Source organism: Mesoplodon bidens (genome assembly GCF_964165515.1).
Source record: "Mesoplodon bidens genome assembly, chromosome: 10".
Classification (NCBI taxonomy): domain Eukaryota; kingdom Metazoa; phylum Chordata; class Mammalia; order Artiodactyla; family Ziphiidae; genus Mesoplodon; species Mesoplodon bidens.
Window position 1 is genome coordinate 4,259,840 of NC_138172.1, and position 18,191 is coordinate 4,278,030.

The following is an 18,191-nucleotide window of genomic DNA, read 5'->3' on the forward strand; positions in this document are numbered from 1 at the left end:
ATTTGGGGTGGCTCCAGAGGACACAGTTTGAAGAGTGAAAGAATGAGGATTGTCTGGCAGGAGAAGAGGGCCATGGACGTCATGGGGAGTGGTTGTCAGGATGGAAGGTGGTAGAACTGATGACTAGAAGGCTGCGGTAGCAGGAGTTGTCAGAAGTTCCAGATTTGAGGACATGTGGTAAACGATATTAGTCATTGGATTAAAAAAATTCCTCCTCCTCCTCCTTTCCCATCTGCCCTTGGATGTACATGTTGAATCCAGGCCCATCCTTGCATCACAACCAGGAGCTTCCATCCACATCATCTTCCCCCAGAGGGAACCAATGAAACATCTTTTTGTTTTTGCAGGTTTTTATTGAGAGACCACAAGCAGATCTTCCACCCTCAGATCTCTGACTACAAAAGGTGCGATGGAACATTTTTCCCTTCCCCATCCTTTCCCTTGCTCCCGCCCGGGGTCCATTTGGGGAACCTGCTCATCCCCAGGCCCCTCCCAAAGTGATTCACTAACGTGGTCTCTGACACGTCCCCGGGAAGGGAAGTGGGGTGACGGGGGGGGCATCCCTTTGTGGGAGAGAGTGACCAATTATTTATCCTCCCGCATAGGATGCCCTGGCTCAATGACCTGTAAGGGCCATTTCAGCACTTCCATTCCATCTGTCCCCAAGGCCTCACCTTAGGTGAGAACTTTGGCTCTAATTCAGCTCTCAGGGTGTCTGCCTCCTCACAGCTGAAGGTCCTTCTTGTCTGAGATGGACAGTATTACCTAGCAGTATGCGTGCTCTAGGACCATGAATGACATCAAGACTAACCGAGAACTATACCAGCAATACACCGCCACGGCCCCCAAGCTGCTGGCCCGCATCTCCAGGCTGCTCATCGTCTGCCAGAGCGCAGGCATTTCTGTACCCAAGGGCATCAGAAACATCTTTGAGTTCACCTGGGAGGAGCTGATCACTGACCCCATGATCCCTACCCCGTCTGAGATCCTGGGCCTGGAGATCAGCATTGGAGCCCCGCCCATGGTGCTTATGGAACCAGCCCCTGTGCAGGCCCCTGTCCAGAAGAAGCCACCCCCGCCAGTGCTACCACTGCCGATGCTGCCCACTTCCACTGGGCCGGCCAAATTCTCCATGCACTCTCCCACCAACGGCCACCGGGGGCCATCCAGCCAGGAGACCCTGCACAGGTTCCAGAGACAGGCTATCCACCTGCTGGCCGAGCTCCTCACCCTGAAGATGAAGGCCATGCTGGAGTCCGTGTCCAGTAAGTCAGCGAACTCTGGCTCACTGGATCCTGGCTCATTTTTCTGGGCCTGGAAGGGTCTGGCCTGGGCATGTGTGTATGCGTCCACTGCACCCACCCCAGACAGGTCTGTGAGAATGCACCGTGAAAAGGTGACAGCCAAGGGTCCGCTTTGCAACTCAGCTCCTTCCTGAGACCACCCCCAAGAATCATCCTTTCACCCCTCTCCGTTCTCCGTTTTGTCCTCCCATCCCTCCAGCTTTGCTGAGCCCAGATTGAGAGGCTGGCCATGAGAACAATGTGAGGTATTGAAAGGGGGAGTTTGTGGAAATGATGCCGAGGTAGAGAGAGGCAGCACCCAGGAGGAGGGGGTAAGTCGGGAGGGCCAGTTGGTGGGTAGCAAGACAGAGCCAAGCAGAGCCAGAACCAGGAGAGTCGTGAGAACCGGGGTCTGTCCACAGTGAGGGTGTCATCCCAAGATCAGGGACCCAGAGTTTCCTCAGTGATGGAGCCTTCTGGATTCTGTGTTATTTTAAATACCAATAGCGTCAGTCCCCAGGCCTGTGGGTGGGAAGAGAGAAGGGCAAGGGGGCAGAGAGCAAAGTGCCACCCGACAGGTCTTGGGAGCTCGAGGCCCTCTCATTAGGAGCCCCCTCATACTTGCTCACCTTAGGAATAGATCACTCCCCCTTACTTCCTGGGCTGTTTATGGAGGTCCTTTTATAGAAGCATTAGCCCCATGCTGGAGGAAAATGAGTAGTCGCCTTTGATGATTCCTTTACTAGGTGCCAACCCCCTGGACATTACAAGGCGCTTCGTGGAGGCCAGCCAGCTCCTCCACCTCGGTGCCAAGGAGATGGCTCTCGACTACCTCATCAGCACCATCGGGAGAAGTGGTTGCCGTGTCGGACGGATGGGGAAAGGTGGGTACCTGAGCTTCAGCTCTTAGGCGAAAGGTCAAACAATACCAACAAGAGTGCAGTGGAAAGGTCAAGTCCCCAGCTTAAACATTTGACATTTCCAAGAGTTGAGGTGGATGTGAAGCAACAGGTATTCTCGAACACTGCAGGTGAATATGTATATCGGTGCAATTCCTGTGGAATTGGTGGTGTCTGCAAGGTGGGAGATGCTCTAGCATCTTACAACCCAGCAGTTTCTCTGCTGGGTCGTTCCCTAGAGCTGTGATTCTCAAACTCTGAAGTGAAAGGACCACTTTGTAAAATTTGCAGTCTCTTGTGTGTGGATCACCCCTCTTAAAAACATGATAACATCACAGCAACATCAAATTGTTAAGCAACATCAGATTGTTACATAGTCTTGTAAATGTTTATTCTCAGTTTTTGTACTCAGCTGGTCATGGTCTGGTGTGGATTCATACCAGTCCACAGACCACACTTGAGAGTTGCACTGCCCTAGACAAACTCACACACACGTGCAAGAAGTCATACCAGAATGTTTACTGTAGAATTGTTTGGGATGGAAAAAAATGGAAACGACCTAAATGTCCATCAACAGGAGAAAAATAAATTATAGTCTATTTAGATGATGGAAATAATGAGAAGTGAAAATGAATCAAGCACTGAAGCACACGTATCAACAGAGATAAACTAAAAAAATAGTGTTGAGCAAAAAAAAATAAACTATAGAAGGATACATTTGGTATAATACTATTTAAAGTTTAAAATAACAAAATTATAACATTGCTTATGGGTACATTATACAAAGTATAAGTACAAAAGCTGAATGGGAATAACAGATGCAGAGTTAGAGGAAGTGATCCCAGAAAGGGGAACATCTGGGATCTGGAAGACAGCAATTCAGTCATATCTGTACTGTTGTATCTCTTAAGCTTGGTGGATATACAGGTATTCATTTTGAATGCCTGAAAGTCCTCACTGTTAGGAGGCTTCATGCGAAGCATAAAAAATTTATATCCCATAACCATTTGCCCTAACCTATAAAATCCATCCTTTTTAGTGTCTCTCCCTGTCCTCTGAATGTGTGTCAGGCTTCCCTTGGTGGTCAGAGGTTAAACACCTGATGATAATGTACATATACACAGGGGAAATAAATTGTATAGTAAAATTGCAGTGCTCGGGGGAAAAAAATGTGGGATTTCGTGAAGTCAATGAAAATGATGTTGGAGAGCTTCTGGGTGCCCACACGAAGCCACTCATTAGCAACACGGTGGAGCAAAACTAGTTAACTGCTGAGGACAGGAGAGTCATCTAGGGTGACTATCCTGTGGAGAAAGGGCGACTTGGTTATCAAAGGGTTAACAGTAAAAATTTGGATATTTTTGCAAAAGGCAGACATGAAGGGACTCATGTTTTATTGCTGTCATATAGCCATTCAGGAGAAAAGGAAAATCACACCACCTGAAAAAAACAGTCATTTTTATTTCTTATAAGAATTAGTATATGCTTACGATATCAATGGATTTTTGTTAAATACAAGATAGAGAAGGTTATCTTGATAAACTTTGGTTTCCTTTTCTAACATAAAGTCCCAATCAAGCATCCTCCCACTATTTACCATGAAGTGGGTGGGGGGGGTCTCTGTTTTAAGGGAAGGTACTCTGCCCATTGTGTTCAGGATCAGCTGTGCTCTGATAACACAGGTCCTCTGATTATGCTCTATTTGGTTGTCAGCAGACATGGAGTTCTGCGCCCTGCACTCCATATAGGGCTCGGAGCTCCACCTCATTTGGGGGGCAGCTGCCTGATGGTCTGTTGTGTGGGTAGGCGAGTCCATGGGAGGGGTCCTGGTAGCCCCAGCCCAACCACCCACCCTCAAACCTGCGAGCGGCGCTCTCCTACCTGAACACTGTGTTCCCTCACCTTGAAAAGGATGTCGTCGTCCCCGGTAGCCCTCCACCTCACACGGTGTTTAAGCATCTTGGAAGGTCATAGGCTTTCACCTGTGATGCAGTGGCTTCCTGCATCTCTCGTGGCTTGTGGTTAACCTAGTGGAGGAGACTTTGCAGAGAGCCTCTCGGTGATGTGTTTGTCCGGCTGCATCAGCAGAGTGCTGAGCAAGCCTCTCCTCCATCACACTCCTCAGGAAATCTCTCTTACTTCTTGGCACATCTATTCCTGATGTTCCTCTCTTTAAACAAGCCAAGAGTTTGAAAAGAAAATCTAGATAACAAAATATAAATGAAGGAGCGATCCGTTTCTTTTGGAAAAGCATTCACCCTAGAAGGACTTGAATTAGATAGGTTTCCCAGGGCTTTAAAAAGAAGATTCAAACTCTTCTTGATCTGTTTTGCATGAATTTTGCTTTTCTGAACCATCTAACTGCTGAGGTAGACCCAAGTTGTTACTGAGTCTGGAGTGGTATTCCATTGCTAAGGTAGTATTTCCTCAGTAATAAAATTACTTCCTGTCTTTTCTCCTGTCCAATACCTACTAGTCCTGGCTTGTCTGGAAAGAAAACTGGACTGTTCCTTGATTTTTAGTTGATGGCAATATTGTTAAATAAAACAACAAAAAAGAAAACAGATAATCTTGCCATTTTTATGTGATAACTATTTTTCACTTTTGTAGTTCCCTTTGTGTTTCCTCCCTCTGGGGTGTGTGTGTGTGTTTGTTTGTTTTTTTCCTAAGAATACTGCAATTTTTCTAGTTTTCAGTTTCCTTTACTTAACAGATACAGTCTTTTCCAACATGGCTATATACCTTTAACAATTGTCATTCTGAGTGAGTGTAGAGTCCTTCTAATGTTCATGTTCCATAATTAACTCAATGCTTAGGTTTCCAGGTTTCTTGTTATTAGTATAATATACATTGTAATACACAGCTTCATGCACATTACTTCTTATCACTGTTGTGTTGGTTATTAAGATTAATCTCCCAGCAGAGAGATTATTGGGCAGAGGGTCTCAACATGTATATAGTTCTTGCTAAATATTGCTTTCTTGATGCATTTTCTCTACACCAGCAGGGTTGACTGGTTTTATTCCATCTTTCCCAGCATTGGCTATTATTAGTTCTTTTCATGTGGTCCTAACTTCACCAGTGAAGGTGATTGTTTATGAGCTTGCATCATGCAGGGTGCAGTCTCTGGGTATAGTTTTTGTCTACTTAGGAGGTCAGGTTTGCCATTTTCTTTATGAATCTGAATGAGCCGTGATGAATTGCTTAACATTTCCTAACAGTTTCATGCCCAACTAGTGAAATGACTGTATTTGGGGGGAGAATAAGCAAATGATTTGATGAGGTTTATAGAAGAATGATCAAGATTTTCCACAAGTAAAGGGGTGCTAAATTTTAATTCTTAAGTGGTCAGGTATCAAGTGATTTTACACAAGACAACGTGATTCTGCAAGAGACTAACCTATTGTTGAAGAAACCTCTGATTTCTGTGGCTTGGATAAGGGGAAACAGATAACTCTAAATTTCCTTCTAGCTTGCCCAGTGTTTATTCTCTTCACTTAGTGCAGCAGTTATATCTGCATTTATCCTTAGAGTAACGTCATCTGTGGTTGCTTTCTCTTCCTTGCTCCCTGCTCTGGTGTCATTTCATTCTTGAATTTTATTTAATTAATTAATTAATTTATTTATTTATTTATTTATTTATTATTATTATTTTTTTTTGGTACGCGGGCCTCTCACTGTTGTGGCCTCTCGCATTGCGGAGCACAGGCTCCGGACGCGCAGGCTCAGCGGCCATGGCTCACGGGCCCAGCCGCTCCACGGCATGTGGGATCTTCCCGGACCGGGGCACGAACCCGTGTCCCCTGCATCGGCAGGCGGACTCTCAACCACTGCGCCACCAGGGAAGCCCTAATTAATTTATTTTTTATACAGCAGGTTCTTATTAGTTATCTATTTTATACATATTAGTGTAAATATGTCAATCACAATTTCCCAATTCATCCCACCACCACCCGCCTCATTCTTGAGAGATATTGAGGGCGGGGAAGGGAGGACACCGTAGAAGAGAACTTTAAAGATTTCTCTTAATTACTCTGAGCCTTCTCCAGCATTAAAAAATCTTTTTCTTCCAGAAATTGGTTGTTTTGTAACAACAGGGCACTTTAGAATATCTGGTCTACCATACAACTAGGACAAAAACTTCATTATTATACTTTTGATTAAAAAATTAAAATAAAAAAATTGAAAGCAGAATCCCATCTGTTCCACTCCAGATTCCTCCACAAACATCCCAGCCATGGGAGTGAACTCACCTTACCAGCTTGTCTACGAGTCCCCTACTGGCTGTCTGAGCTTTTCCCTCTCAACCGGAAGGGAAGTCAAGAAGAAAACAGGTAACAGTGATTCCCAGCAAGACATTTTGACCTATCTTTGGTGGTGGGGGTGGGATGGGGAGGGGGATAGAAGATTTCCTGTGTAGGTTGATGAGATGATTTGATTTGGTTTTCTGATAGGAAGGATATATAGCTGCCCTGGCTGGAGACCCAGCAGCTATTGACAGATTCTGTCCCATAAAAGGTGACATATCTCAACCCAGTCACTCCAGTTTGCAGTCTCATCCTTTGAATGTTTACAAGCGCTCCATTTCTGTTAATGTGGTTCCTCTCACCTGGGGCAACACCCCTAGCAAACCCACATCTTCCACCTCCTATGTTATCCCATACTCACCCCCTCTTCTCAGAGAGAGACCTGTGTTACCCATACTCACCCAGCAAGTGAGGGAACCAGTACCTGAACGGACGTATTTGGATACCAAGCCTAACCGTGTATCCCCAACTGGGTCAGTTTATGTGGGCAGAAAACAGACATAGAGGCCATTCCTATTCTATTGCAGAAAACACAGAGCAGAGGAAAGGCTTAAAGGAAAGAACTGGTGGCAGGTGAGACCAAACAGGGTAGCAGTGACTGTGCAGCCAGAGCTTGGAGGAGAGATGAGTTGGGGCTGGAGAGGGTAGAGAAGGAACTTTCTCTCGTGGAACTTCCAGGGTCCCCCAGGCTGTGGTGGTAGAGTGTTGGGGTAGAGGAGGGCCTGTATTCGCAAAGTGGTGGTGGGAGGATCCACGGAAGTTTGGTATGCTCAAAGACTGTCCGGTGATTCCCACAGACACTGGAGGTAAGGCTAGAAGTTGAGAAGCTTGGATTTTATTCCTGAGCCCGCCTCGGATTGCTACGAGATTTGCCTTCTTCCAGGCCTCACTCTCCATATCAAGTTGATCCTGTAGCCTTTCAGTCAGTGAACAAATGTTTATTGAACAATTGCTAGTTGTCAGTCACTGTTCTTTTTTTTTTTTTGGTACGCGGGCCTCTCTCTGTTGTGGCCTTTCCCGTTGCGGAGCACAGGCTCCAGACGCGCAGGCTCAGTGGCCATGGCTCACGGGCCCAGCCGCTCCGCGGCATGTGGGATCTTCCCAGACCGAGGCATGAACCCATGTCCTCTGCATCGGCAGGCGGACTCTCAACCACTGCGCCACCAGGGAAGCCCCAGTCACTGTTCTGAATGCTGTGGGTACACGTGTGGATTCTAAGACAAGGAACACCTTCCCTGATGGAGGTGACATCCTCAGACTCTTGTTTCCCCTGTTCCTTTACCTCTCATGACACATTTTCTGTCACTGTGAGCATCACTTCCAGCATCCCTCTTTATATGCTCCTGGTTTATCATATTTCCTTCTGAGCTGGCCCTAAATCAGTGCAGTCACTTTGAGGGGAAACAAAGTATCCTCAGTACACCCAGTGATTTCATGATTTTTTTCTTCCTAATGACCTCAGGGGTGATGCCTTGGGTAAGGTTGTTCCAAAACAAAAGTTACATATGTCTATTGATCTCTTTGTCTATGTGGCTGTTTTCCTCTGCCACCCGAGGATGTGATTACCCCATGATGTTGCATCATTCTCACTAGGATGTTCAACGCTGCTGCATTTCTTATAGGTTCCTGATATTGTTTAGAAATTATTCTCACACATGCGTGCTAGGATGGGTGGTTAACCTTCCCTAATAGTTTATAAGTAACCGTGTGTCCTAGCTTGCCCAGGAAAGTCCCAGTTTATGCTGTTGTCCTGGTGTAACTATTAATTATACCCACTTTCACTCCAGAGTACCCTAGCTTAAAGAACATATTGTAGAGTCGTTGTGGTTTTAAGTCACTTTGGGTTTGGGACCTCTGCTATCTGTTCCATGTACACGTACTGTCACACCTTGCCAGCTGGCCCCCTTTGCAGTTCTAGGGTCATGCAGACTTGGAGCAGACAGGCTCCAGGAGTTGGACCTACTCCCTGAACAGACAACAGCTATTTCTGGAGCATAGCCCAACTTTACAGGCAGAGAATTGAGAGAAATCTGTCAACAGTGGTTCCTGGTTGTCACATTTGGGGACCCAAAGCAACTAGGGGCAGGCCAGAAATGGATGCTCAGGCCAGCAGATGTTCCAGGAGGTCAGCCAGCAGGTAGGTGGGCCTCAGGGTCAAGTCTCTGGTCTCATGGCTGGAGGAGTCAGGAAAGGGACCAGGAACCACTGAAGGTGACAGATACCAGACATGGTACCGAAGCACCAACCAGAAACCTCAAGGCTTGGCTGACAGTGAGAAAGACTCCATTCTGAGGCCTTCAGGGCTCAGTTGGAGTCTAAGCAATGCCCCTGGCCTGAAGACACATTTTATTTTTGAGTCCAAGGTGAAGATGAGCCTGCATATATCAAGGGAGAGCATGTGGCTCCAGCTGAGTAGGCAGCAGAGGCTCAGAAGCAGGCAGGACCTGAATAGATGCTTCTGGAAATTCAGCCATGGATGATCACCTCCACAATTTTATGTCATCATATCCTCATACCACCTAAGACTTGCCATGGGGGAAACTGTGAAAATAACATAAATAAGCACAAAACATTGCCACCACAGATTTAAGCAGGCAGAAGAAAGAATCAGCTCGAAGACAGGACAATGGAAATTATTGAGTCTGAAGAACAGAAAGAAAAAAGATTGAAGAAAAATGAACAGAGCCTAAGGGAACTGTGGGACACCATCAAGTGGCATATGCATGTGGGAGTCCCAGAAGAGGAAGAGAGATCAAAAGAGGCAGAGAGAATATTTAAAGAAATAATGGCTGAAATTTTCCCAAATTTGATGTAAGACATGAATATAAATGTCAGAGAAGCTCAGCAGACTCCCAGAAAGATGAACTCAGAGAAACCCACACCAAGACACATTAATCATCAAACTTTCAAAACACAAAGACAAAAAGAGAATCTTGAAAGCAGTAAGAGAGAAGTGAATGCTCACATACAATGAATTTCAATAAGATCATTAGCAGGTTTCTCATCAGAATTTGGAGGATACAAGGTACAGGGCAAATATATTCAAAATGCTTAAAGAAAAAACCTGTCAGCTAAGAATCAATCCTGAATTCAGGAAGACTGTGCTTCAAAACTGAGCAAGACATTAAGACATACAAAACCTGAGGCAGTTCATGACAACTATATCTGTGCTGCAGGAAGTGCTCAAGGGAGTCCTGCAAGGTGAAATGAAAGGACACTACACAGAACCACAAAGCTATATGGAGAAAAAAAGACCTCAATAAAGGTAATACATAGAGAAATAATAAAAGCTAGTATTATTGTAACGGCAATTTGTAACTGCACTTTTTGTTTTTCTACATGATTTAAGAGACTAATATATTTAAAGAAAAAGATTAGTGTAAAAGCCAGTATTACTGTTAACTTTGGTTTGTAGCTCCAAATCTTAGTTTCTACATAATTTGAAAGATTAATGCATTTAAAAGAATTGTTTATTTACGTTTTGCGACATACAATATAAAAAGATGCAATTTTTAGGACATTAACAATGGACAGTGATGGGGGTGATGCTGTAAAGGAGGAGAGTTTTTGTACGTTATTGAAGTTAAGCTGGTAAAATTCAAATTAGAGTGTTATAACCTTAGTATGTTAAATGTAATCCCCATGGTAACCACAAAGAAAATAACTACAATATACAGAAAAGGAAATGAGAAATTTTAAAATTTCACTACAAAAAATTAAAACAAATGAAGACAGTAATGCAGGATATGAAGAACAAAAAGCTCTAATAAGGCATATAGAAAATAAAAAGCACAGTAACAGAAGCAAGTCCCTCCTTATCAGTAATTCCTTTAAATGTAAATTGGTTAAATTTTCTAATCAAAAGACAGAGATTGGGAGAATGAATAGAAACTCATGATCCAACTATACACTATAAGAGACTCACTTGAGATCCAGAGACACAAGTGGGTTTGAATGTGAAAATATGGAAAAAGATACTCCATGCAAATAGTAACCAAAGGAGAGCAGGGGTGACTATACTAATATCAGATAGAATAGACTTTAAATTTAAAAAGATTACAAGAGACAAAGAAGGACATTCTATAATAATAAAATTTCAATACAGTAAGAAGATACAACAGTTATAAACATTTATGTACCTAATGACAGGCCGTCAAGATATATGAAGCAAAACCTGACCAGTTGAAGAAAAATAGTTCTGCAGTAATAGTGGGAGACATCAATAACCCACTCACAATAATGGATAGAGTAACAGACAGAAGTAAGAAAATAAAAAACAACACAATAAATCAACTAGATCTAACAGACACATGCAGAACACAAACAAAACAACAAAAACAGTACACATTCTTTTCAAGTGTACATGGGACATTTCTAGGATAGGTCATATATTAGGCCACAAATTAAGTCTCAGTAGATTAAAAGAAATAGATTTCATTCAAAGTATCTTATCTTACCACAATGGGATGAAGTTAGAAATCAGTAACAGAAGGAAAACTGGAACGTTTACAAAATTGTGGAAATTAAATAACACACACTTAATCAATGGATCAAAGAAGAAATTACAAGGAAAACTAGAAAATACTAGAGACAAATGAAAATGAAAACAGCGGGCTTCCCTGGTGGCGCAGTGGTTGAGAGTCCGCCTGCCGATGCAGGGGACACAGGTTCGTGCCCTGGTCCGGGAAGATCCCACATGCCGCGGAGCGGCTGGGCCCGTGAGCCATGGCTGCTGAGCCTGTGCGTCCGGAGCCTGTGCTCCGCAACGGGAGAGGCCACAACGGTGAGAGACCCGCGTACCGCAAAAAACAAAAACAAACAAACAAACAAATACTCAGCAAGCTAGGAACAGAAGGAGACTACCTCCACATAATAAAAGTCATATGTACAGAAAACATATTCAATAGTCAAAGATTGATAGCTTTTCCTCTAAGATCAGGAACAAGGCAAGGATGTCTGCTCTCACCACTTGTATTCAACATAGTACTAGAAGTTCTAACCAGAGCAATTTGGCAGGAAAAATAAATAAAGAGCATCTAAATTGGAAAATAAGAGGTAAAATGATCTCTGTTCACAAATGATATGATCTTGTATGTAGAAAATCCTAAAGCTTCTACCAAAAAAAAAACTTTCAGAATTAATTAATGAAGTTATCAAAGGAGCAGGATACAGTCAAAATGCAAAAGTGTTGCATTTCTATACACTAGCAATGAACAATCTGAAAAGGAAATTATAAAAACAATTCCATTTACAATAGCACTAAAAAGAATAACATGCAGCACTTAGGAATTAACTTAACCAAAGAGGCAAAAGACCTATACCATGAAAACTATAAAGCCTTGCTGAAAGAAACTAAAGACATAAATACATGAAAACACATTCCACATTCACGGATTGGGAGACTTAATATGTCAGTGCTACCCAAAGTGATCTAAGATTTAGTGCAATTCCTATTACCCGATGACATTTTTCCAGAAATAGAACAACCCATCCTAAAATTCATATGGAATCTCAAAGGATCCCTGAATAGCCAAAACAATCTTGAAAAAGAACAAAACTGGAGGACTCACACTTCATGATTTCAAAGCTTACTATAAAACTACAGTCATCAGAACAGTGTGGTATTGGCATAATGATAGACATATAGACCAATGGAATAGAGTAGAAATCCCAGAAGTAAACCCTCACATATATGGTCAAATGATTTTTAATGAGGGTGCCAAGACCATTTAATGGGGAAAGAGCAGTCTTTTCAGCAAATGGTGCTGGGAAAACTGGGTATCCACATGCAAAAGAATGAAGTTGGACCATTCCATAACGCCATATTAAAAAATTAACTCAAAATGGATCAAGGACCTAAATGTAAGGCCTAAAAAAATAAAACTCTTAGAAGAAAACATAGGACAAAAGCCTCATGATATTGGACTTGGCACTGATTTCATAGATATGGCACCAAAGGCACATGTAACAAAAGCAAAAATAGACAAATCAGACTTCATGAAAATTTTAAAAACTTTGTGCGTCAAAAGACACTATTCACAGAGTAAAAAGTCAGCACATAGAATGGGAGAAAATATTTGAAAATTATAGATCCGATAAGGGATTAATATCCAGAATATATAGAGAATATCTAAAAGAACCTCATTCAAAATTGAACCAAGGACCTGAATAGTCATTTTTCCAAAGAAGGCATACAAATGTCCAATAAGCACATGAAAAGATGTTCAACATTACTAATCATTAGGGAAATGCAAATCAAAACTACAACAAGATACCACCTCACACCCAGTAGGAGAGCTCCTATCAAAAAGCCAGAAAATAGGGCTTCCCTGGTGGCGCAGTGGTTGAGAGTCCGCCTGCCGATGCAGGGGTCACGGGTTCGTGCCCCGGTCTGGGAAGATCCCACATGCCGCGGAGCTGCTGGGCCCGTGAGCCATGGCCGCTGAGCCTGTGCGTCCGGAGCCTGTGCTCTGCAATGGGAGAGGCCACAACAGTGAGAGGCCCGCGTACCGGGAAAGAAAAAAAAAAAAAAAAAAAAAAAAAGCCAGAAAACAGCAAGTGTTGGTGAGGATGTGGAAGCATTGAAATCCTTGTTTACTCTTGTTGAGAATGTAAAAGGGTACAGCTGCTATGGGATAGTAGTATAGTGGGGCCTCAAAAATTAAAAATAGAATTATATAGTCCAGTAATTCCACTTCTAGGTACATACCCAACATAATTGAAAGCTGGGTCTACAAAAAACACCTGTACACCCGTGTTCATAGTAGCATTATTCACAATAGCTGAAATGTGGCAGCAACCCCAGGGCCCACTGACAGGTGATGGATAATCAAAGTTGTGGTCTGTACATATGATGGAATATCATTCAGCCTTAAAAAGGAAGGAAATTCTGCAATATGCTACAACATGGATGAACCTTGAGGACATTGAGCTGAGTGAAATGAACCAGTCACAAAAACACAAATATTGCATGATTCCGCTTATATGGGGTACTCAGAGAAATCAAAATGGTAGACACAAAGTAGAGGGGTGGTTGCCAGGGGCTGTGGGGAGGGCAATGGAGAGTTAGTGTTTAACGGGGACAGTTTCAGTTTTACAAGGTGAAGAGAGTTATGAGGATGGATGGTGGAAATGGCTGCACAACAATGTGAATATATTTAATACCACTGAGCTGTACACTTAAAAATGCCTAAGATGGCAACTTTTATGTGTATTTTACCTCAAAAAATTATTTTTAACCCTGCAGCAAACATTTTTCTTAGTGGAGACACTGTAATGCGTTCTCCATAAAGTTAGGAACAAGATAAGGATCCTACAGTCAACAGCACTGTATTAGAAATCCTGAACGCTATGTGGAAAGAAATAGAAATAACAGTGTCATAGTCAGTTCAGGCTGCTCTTACAAAATACCACAGAGTGTATGGCTTAAACAACAAACATTTATTTCTCATCCTCTGGAGCCTGGAAGTCCAAGGTCAGGGTGCCAACATGGTTGGGTTCTTGGTGAGGGCCCTCTTCCTGGGCTTGGCCTTCCTTGGTGTGTGCGCACAGAGAGAGATCGCTGGTCTCTTCTTCTCACAGGGGCCCCAATCTCCTCAGGGGGCTCCACCCTCATGACCCCATCTAAACCTGCTTACCTCTAAAAGGCCCACCTCCAAATACCATTGCATTGTGGGTTAGGGCTCCAGTGTATAAACTTTGGGGAGAAACACAAATGTCCATAGCAAAGAGATACAAGGATGTGAAAGGAAATTATAAAAACATCCATTATTTGCAGATGATTTAATCATCAGCATGGAACAACCAACCAAGAATCAATAGACAAATAACAACTAATTGGATTCACCAAGATGCTGGACACAAGAACAACATATAAAGTCAACTTGTCAACAGTGAGAAGCAGTGGGCCAGGTTGCACGCACAGCGACGTGGGGGTCATAAACACACAGCTCGAGTGGATGAGAACCAGCATGAGATGCACAGCACAGCGGCATTAATGCCAGGAATAAACTGAGGCAGGAGAAAGACAGAGCAGGGGTTTGCATGAGAGAGGATGAGGCCTCTCTGCTGAGAGCCCAGGAGGTCTCTGGAAGATGCAGGATAAATCCAAGGCTCCCAGTTGCTGAGGTCCCTGACATCCCTCCCCCAGAACATAAAAGTGTCTCCCCCTTCAAAAAACAAAACCCTGTCTTCCTCCCATCCAAGCCTTTGGACACTGGGCAGCAACTTTGGCCCCTGGGCCTCCACTTCCCCCTCTGTAAAGTGGGCATAATCACGGTAACAACCTTCCAGGTCTGTGGATGGATTCTGTATGATAATGCAGAGGAAAGACTCAGCTCATGCTCAGCAAACGTGAATGAGAATAACTATTTATTAATAAATAGGTGATTGAAGAGCCCCCACTCCATGCCAAGCTCCAGTGCAAGGCCCACTGCTGGCTGTCTCCCAGTCTCCAGCTCCATCAAGGGTTAAGGAGCTTGGCTGGCTGCTGGGGAGCATGAATAAAGCACCAGCCCAGCAGCGGCTCCCTATCTCTGAGCCATCTCCTCCCGCCCCACAGCTCGAGCCTGCGGAAATGAAAGCTCCTCTAGGCAGAAGCTCCTTCACCAGCTGCATCACAATGACATTCCCCACCAGGGAGATGGGGATAGGCGCCCTCCCTGGCTTCCCCAGTTCTGGGGCTACAGGGACGGTGAGCTGCCCCGGAGCTGTCAGCTCACATGTGGGAGAGAAGTTGGGTCGTTCCGTTCCTGGCCCTGTGGGGTTGGAGGAAGGCGAAGTGGGGAGGGGGGAGCTGGGAGGGGTGCTGACAGGTTGGGGAGGACCCAGTGGGTGCGCCCCAGGCACTTGGGGTCTCAGAGAACCAACACATGCTGCCAAGGACCTGCAGGTGACCAGCCACTAGTGAGCTGTGAAATCCATTTAATGAGTTGTGTTCTGCATTTTTTTTTTTTTTTTTTTTTTGTGGTACGCGGGCCTCTCACTGTTGTGGCCTCTCGCATTGCGGAGCACAGGCTCCGGACGCACAGGCTCAGCGGCCATGGCTCACGGGCCCAGCCGCTCCGCGGCACGCGGGATCCTCCCGGACCGGGGCACAAACCCGCGTCCCCCGCATCGGCCGGCGGACTCCCAACCACTGCGCCACCGGGGAAGCCCCCATGTTCTGCATTTTTAAAAAGAGAATTAGAATAGAAAATAGGGTGCATTGCAGATAATAAAGCCACAAGCTTTATTTCAGTCACCTTGAGTGCAGTGGCCAAAAACTGCACTCAAGGTGGGCCTTGGAACAGAGCCCACTTGCCTGGGCCCGTGACCTCGGATGCATTGTGCCACCTTCCAAGCCTCTGTTTCCTTATCTGTTCGTGAAGAGTAGCACCCACACCTCGGTCATTGTGAGAAACGAAGGAGGGGTTCAGGAGAGCTCAGGGAATGTGGAGCCGCCATGGCTGCTGGCTCTTTTTGTCCTCATGTAACACATCTTTCTTCCCTGGGAGATGGGTCACAAAAAGCTGAGAGCCACTGGATTTGAGGACTGGGACAGGACCTGTCTACAGCAAGAATTCGGGGTGCAGGCTTGGGCAGGGGGGCTGCTCTTAGTAAATGAGAAGAGAGGATCCTGAGGGGAAAAGGAAAAGCCAGAGTCCCCAGAGGCGGGTCCGTGTGTGCACAGCCCTCCACAGCCTACACCTCCCGCCATATGTTGAGGACGACTTTGCCCAATCAGAAGCCCCCACCCTGTGTTTCCTTTGGTCTCCAAATTAATGAACTTCTTGCAGACTCTGCACTGGGAGCCGTCCTCATATGCCCCCGTTAAGGCCTGACATTAGACCCAGGAGGAAGGGACTCTCGTTCTCTCCAATTTTTTAAAAAATAGACTTTATTTTTTAGAGCAGTTTTAGGTTCACAGCAAAACTGAGCCGAAAGTACAGAGAGTTCCCATTTACTCCCTATTCCCACCCGGTCCCCACCACACACACAAGCACAGCCTTCCTCACCATCAACATCGGCCCCCAGAGTGGTGTATTTGTTACAATTGGTGAACCTACACTTACGCATCTTTATCACCCAAAGCCAGTAGCTTACATTAGGGTTCACTCTCAATGATGTACATTCTGTTGGTTTGGACAAAGATGTAATGATGTGTGTCCACCATTATAGTGTCATACAGTGTAGTTTCATTGCCCTAAAAATCCTCTGTGCTCCACCTGATCATCCCTCCCTCCCCTCAACCCCTGCTATCCGGGGGTTTTCCTTTTCCAAAATGTCATATAGTTGGAATCATACAGTTTGTAACATTTTCAGATTGGCTTCTTTCACTTAATAATATGCATTTAAGGTTCCTCCATAGCTTGGTAGCTCATTTCTTTTCTTTTTACTCTTTATTATGTCAGTGTCCCTGCTGTTCAGAGTTTAACTATGGTATTAATGCTATAATGTACTACTGCTTTTTATTTTTTTAATTTATTTAAAAAATATTTATTTATTTATTTGGCTGCGTCAGGTCTTAGTTGTGGCATGTGGGATCTTTGTTGCTGTGTGTGGGAGCTTCGTTGCGACATGCAGGATCTTTTACTTGTGGCGTGCAGGATCTTTAGTTGTGTCATGCAGGATTTTTTTTTTCTTTTAGTTGCAACATGCAGGATCTTTAGTTGCGGCATGTGTTCCCTAACCAGGGATCAAACCTTGGCCCCCTGAGTTGGGTGCATGGAGTCGTAGCCTTTGGACCACCAGGTAAGTCCTGTAGTACATTTCTTTTTAGCGCTGAATAATATTCCATTGTCTGGATGGACCACAGTTTATTCATTCACCCAAGAAGGACGTCTTAGTAGCTTCCAAGTTTTGGCAGTTATGAATAAAGCTGCTGTAAAGATCCATGTGAAGGTTTTCATTTATGTTTTGAAAATATAAGTTTTCAACTCATTTGTGAAAATATCAAGGAGTGCGATTGCTAATCCATATGGTAAAAGTATGTTTAGTTTTGTAAGAAACCACCAAACTATCTTACAAAGTGGCTGTACCGTTTTGCATTCCTACCAGCAATGAATGAGCGTTCCTGTTGCTCCATATTTGGTGGAGCATTTGGTCTTGTCAGTGTTCTGCATTTTGACCATTCTAACATGCGTGAAGTATTATCTCATTACTGTTGTTGTTTTTTAATCATTTCCTTCATATAATCATAATCTGTTATTTATTTATTTATTTTTGGCTGTGTTGGGTCTTCGTTGCTGCGCGCGGGCTTTCTCTAGTTGCTGTGAGTGGGGGCTACTCTTCGTTGTGGTGTGCGGGCTTCTCATTGCAGTGGCTTCTCTTGTTGCAGATCACAGGCTCTAGGCGCTCGGACTTCATTAGTTGTGCCACACAGGCTCAGTAGTTGTGGCTCACGGGCTCTAGAGCGCAGGCTGAGTAGTTGTGGCGCACAGGCTTAGTTGCTCCGCGGCATGTGGGATCTTCCTGGACCAGAACTCAAACCCGTGTCCCTTGCATTGGCAGGAGGATTCTTAACTACTGCGCCACCAGGGAAGGCCCTGTTGTTTTAATTTACGCTTTCAGAATTTCATATAATTTGCATATAATTTTGAGCATCTTTTCATATGCTTATTTGCCATCTGTATATCTTTTTTGGTGAGGTGTCTGTTCAGGTCTTTTGCCTATTTTTTAATCAGGTTGTTCATTTTGTTGTTACATTTTAAGAGTTATTTGTG

The 18,191-nt window shown here is 44.3% G+C and overlaps 1 protein-coding gene across 1 annotated transcript in view; it reads left to right on the forward strand.

Annotated features, from left to right (window-relative positions):
• Positions 1-790: 790 nt before the first annotated feature.
• Positions 791-18,191, forward strand: part of LOC308623783 (uncharacterized protein C3orf20) — a gene marked incomplete at both ends in the record, with an annotated part of 31,267 nt that continues 13,866 nt past the window's right edge. Inside the window, 3 exons of the mRNA XM_081246472.1 lie at positions 791-1,265; positions 2,030-2,167; positions 6,397-6,516. Of these exons, the coding sequence (XP_081102598.1) occupies positions 791-1,265; positions 2,030-2,167; positions 6,397-6,516 (733 nt within the window). The remainder of the gene's footprint in view (positions 1,266-2,029; positions 2,168-6,396; positions 6,517-18,191) is intronic.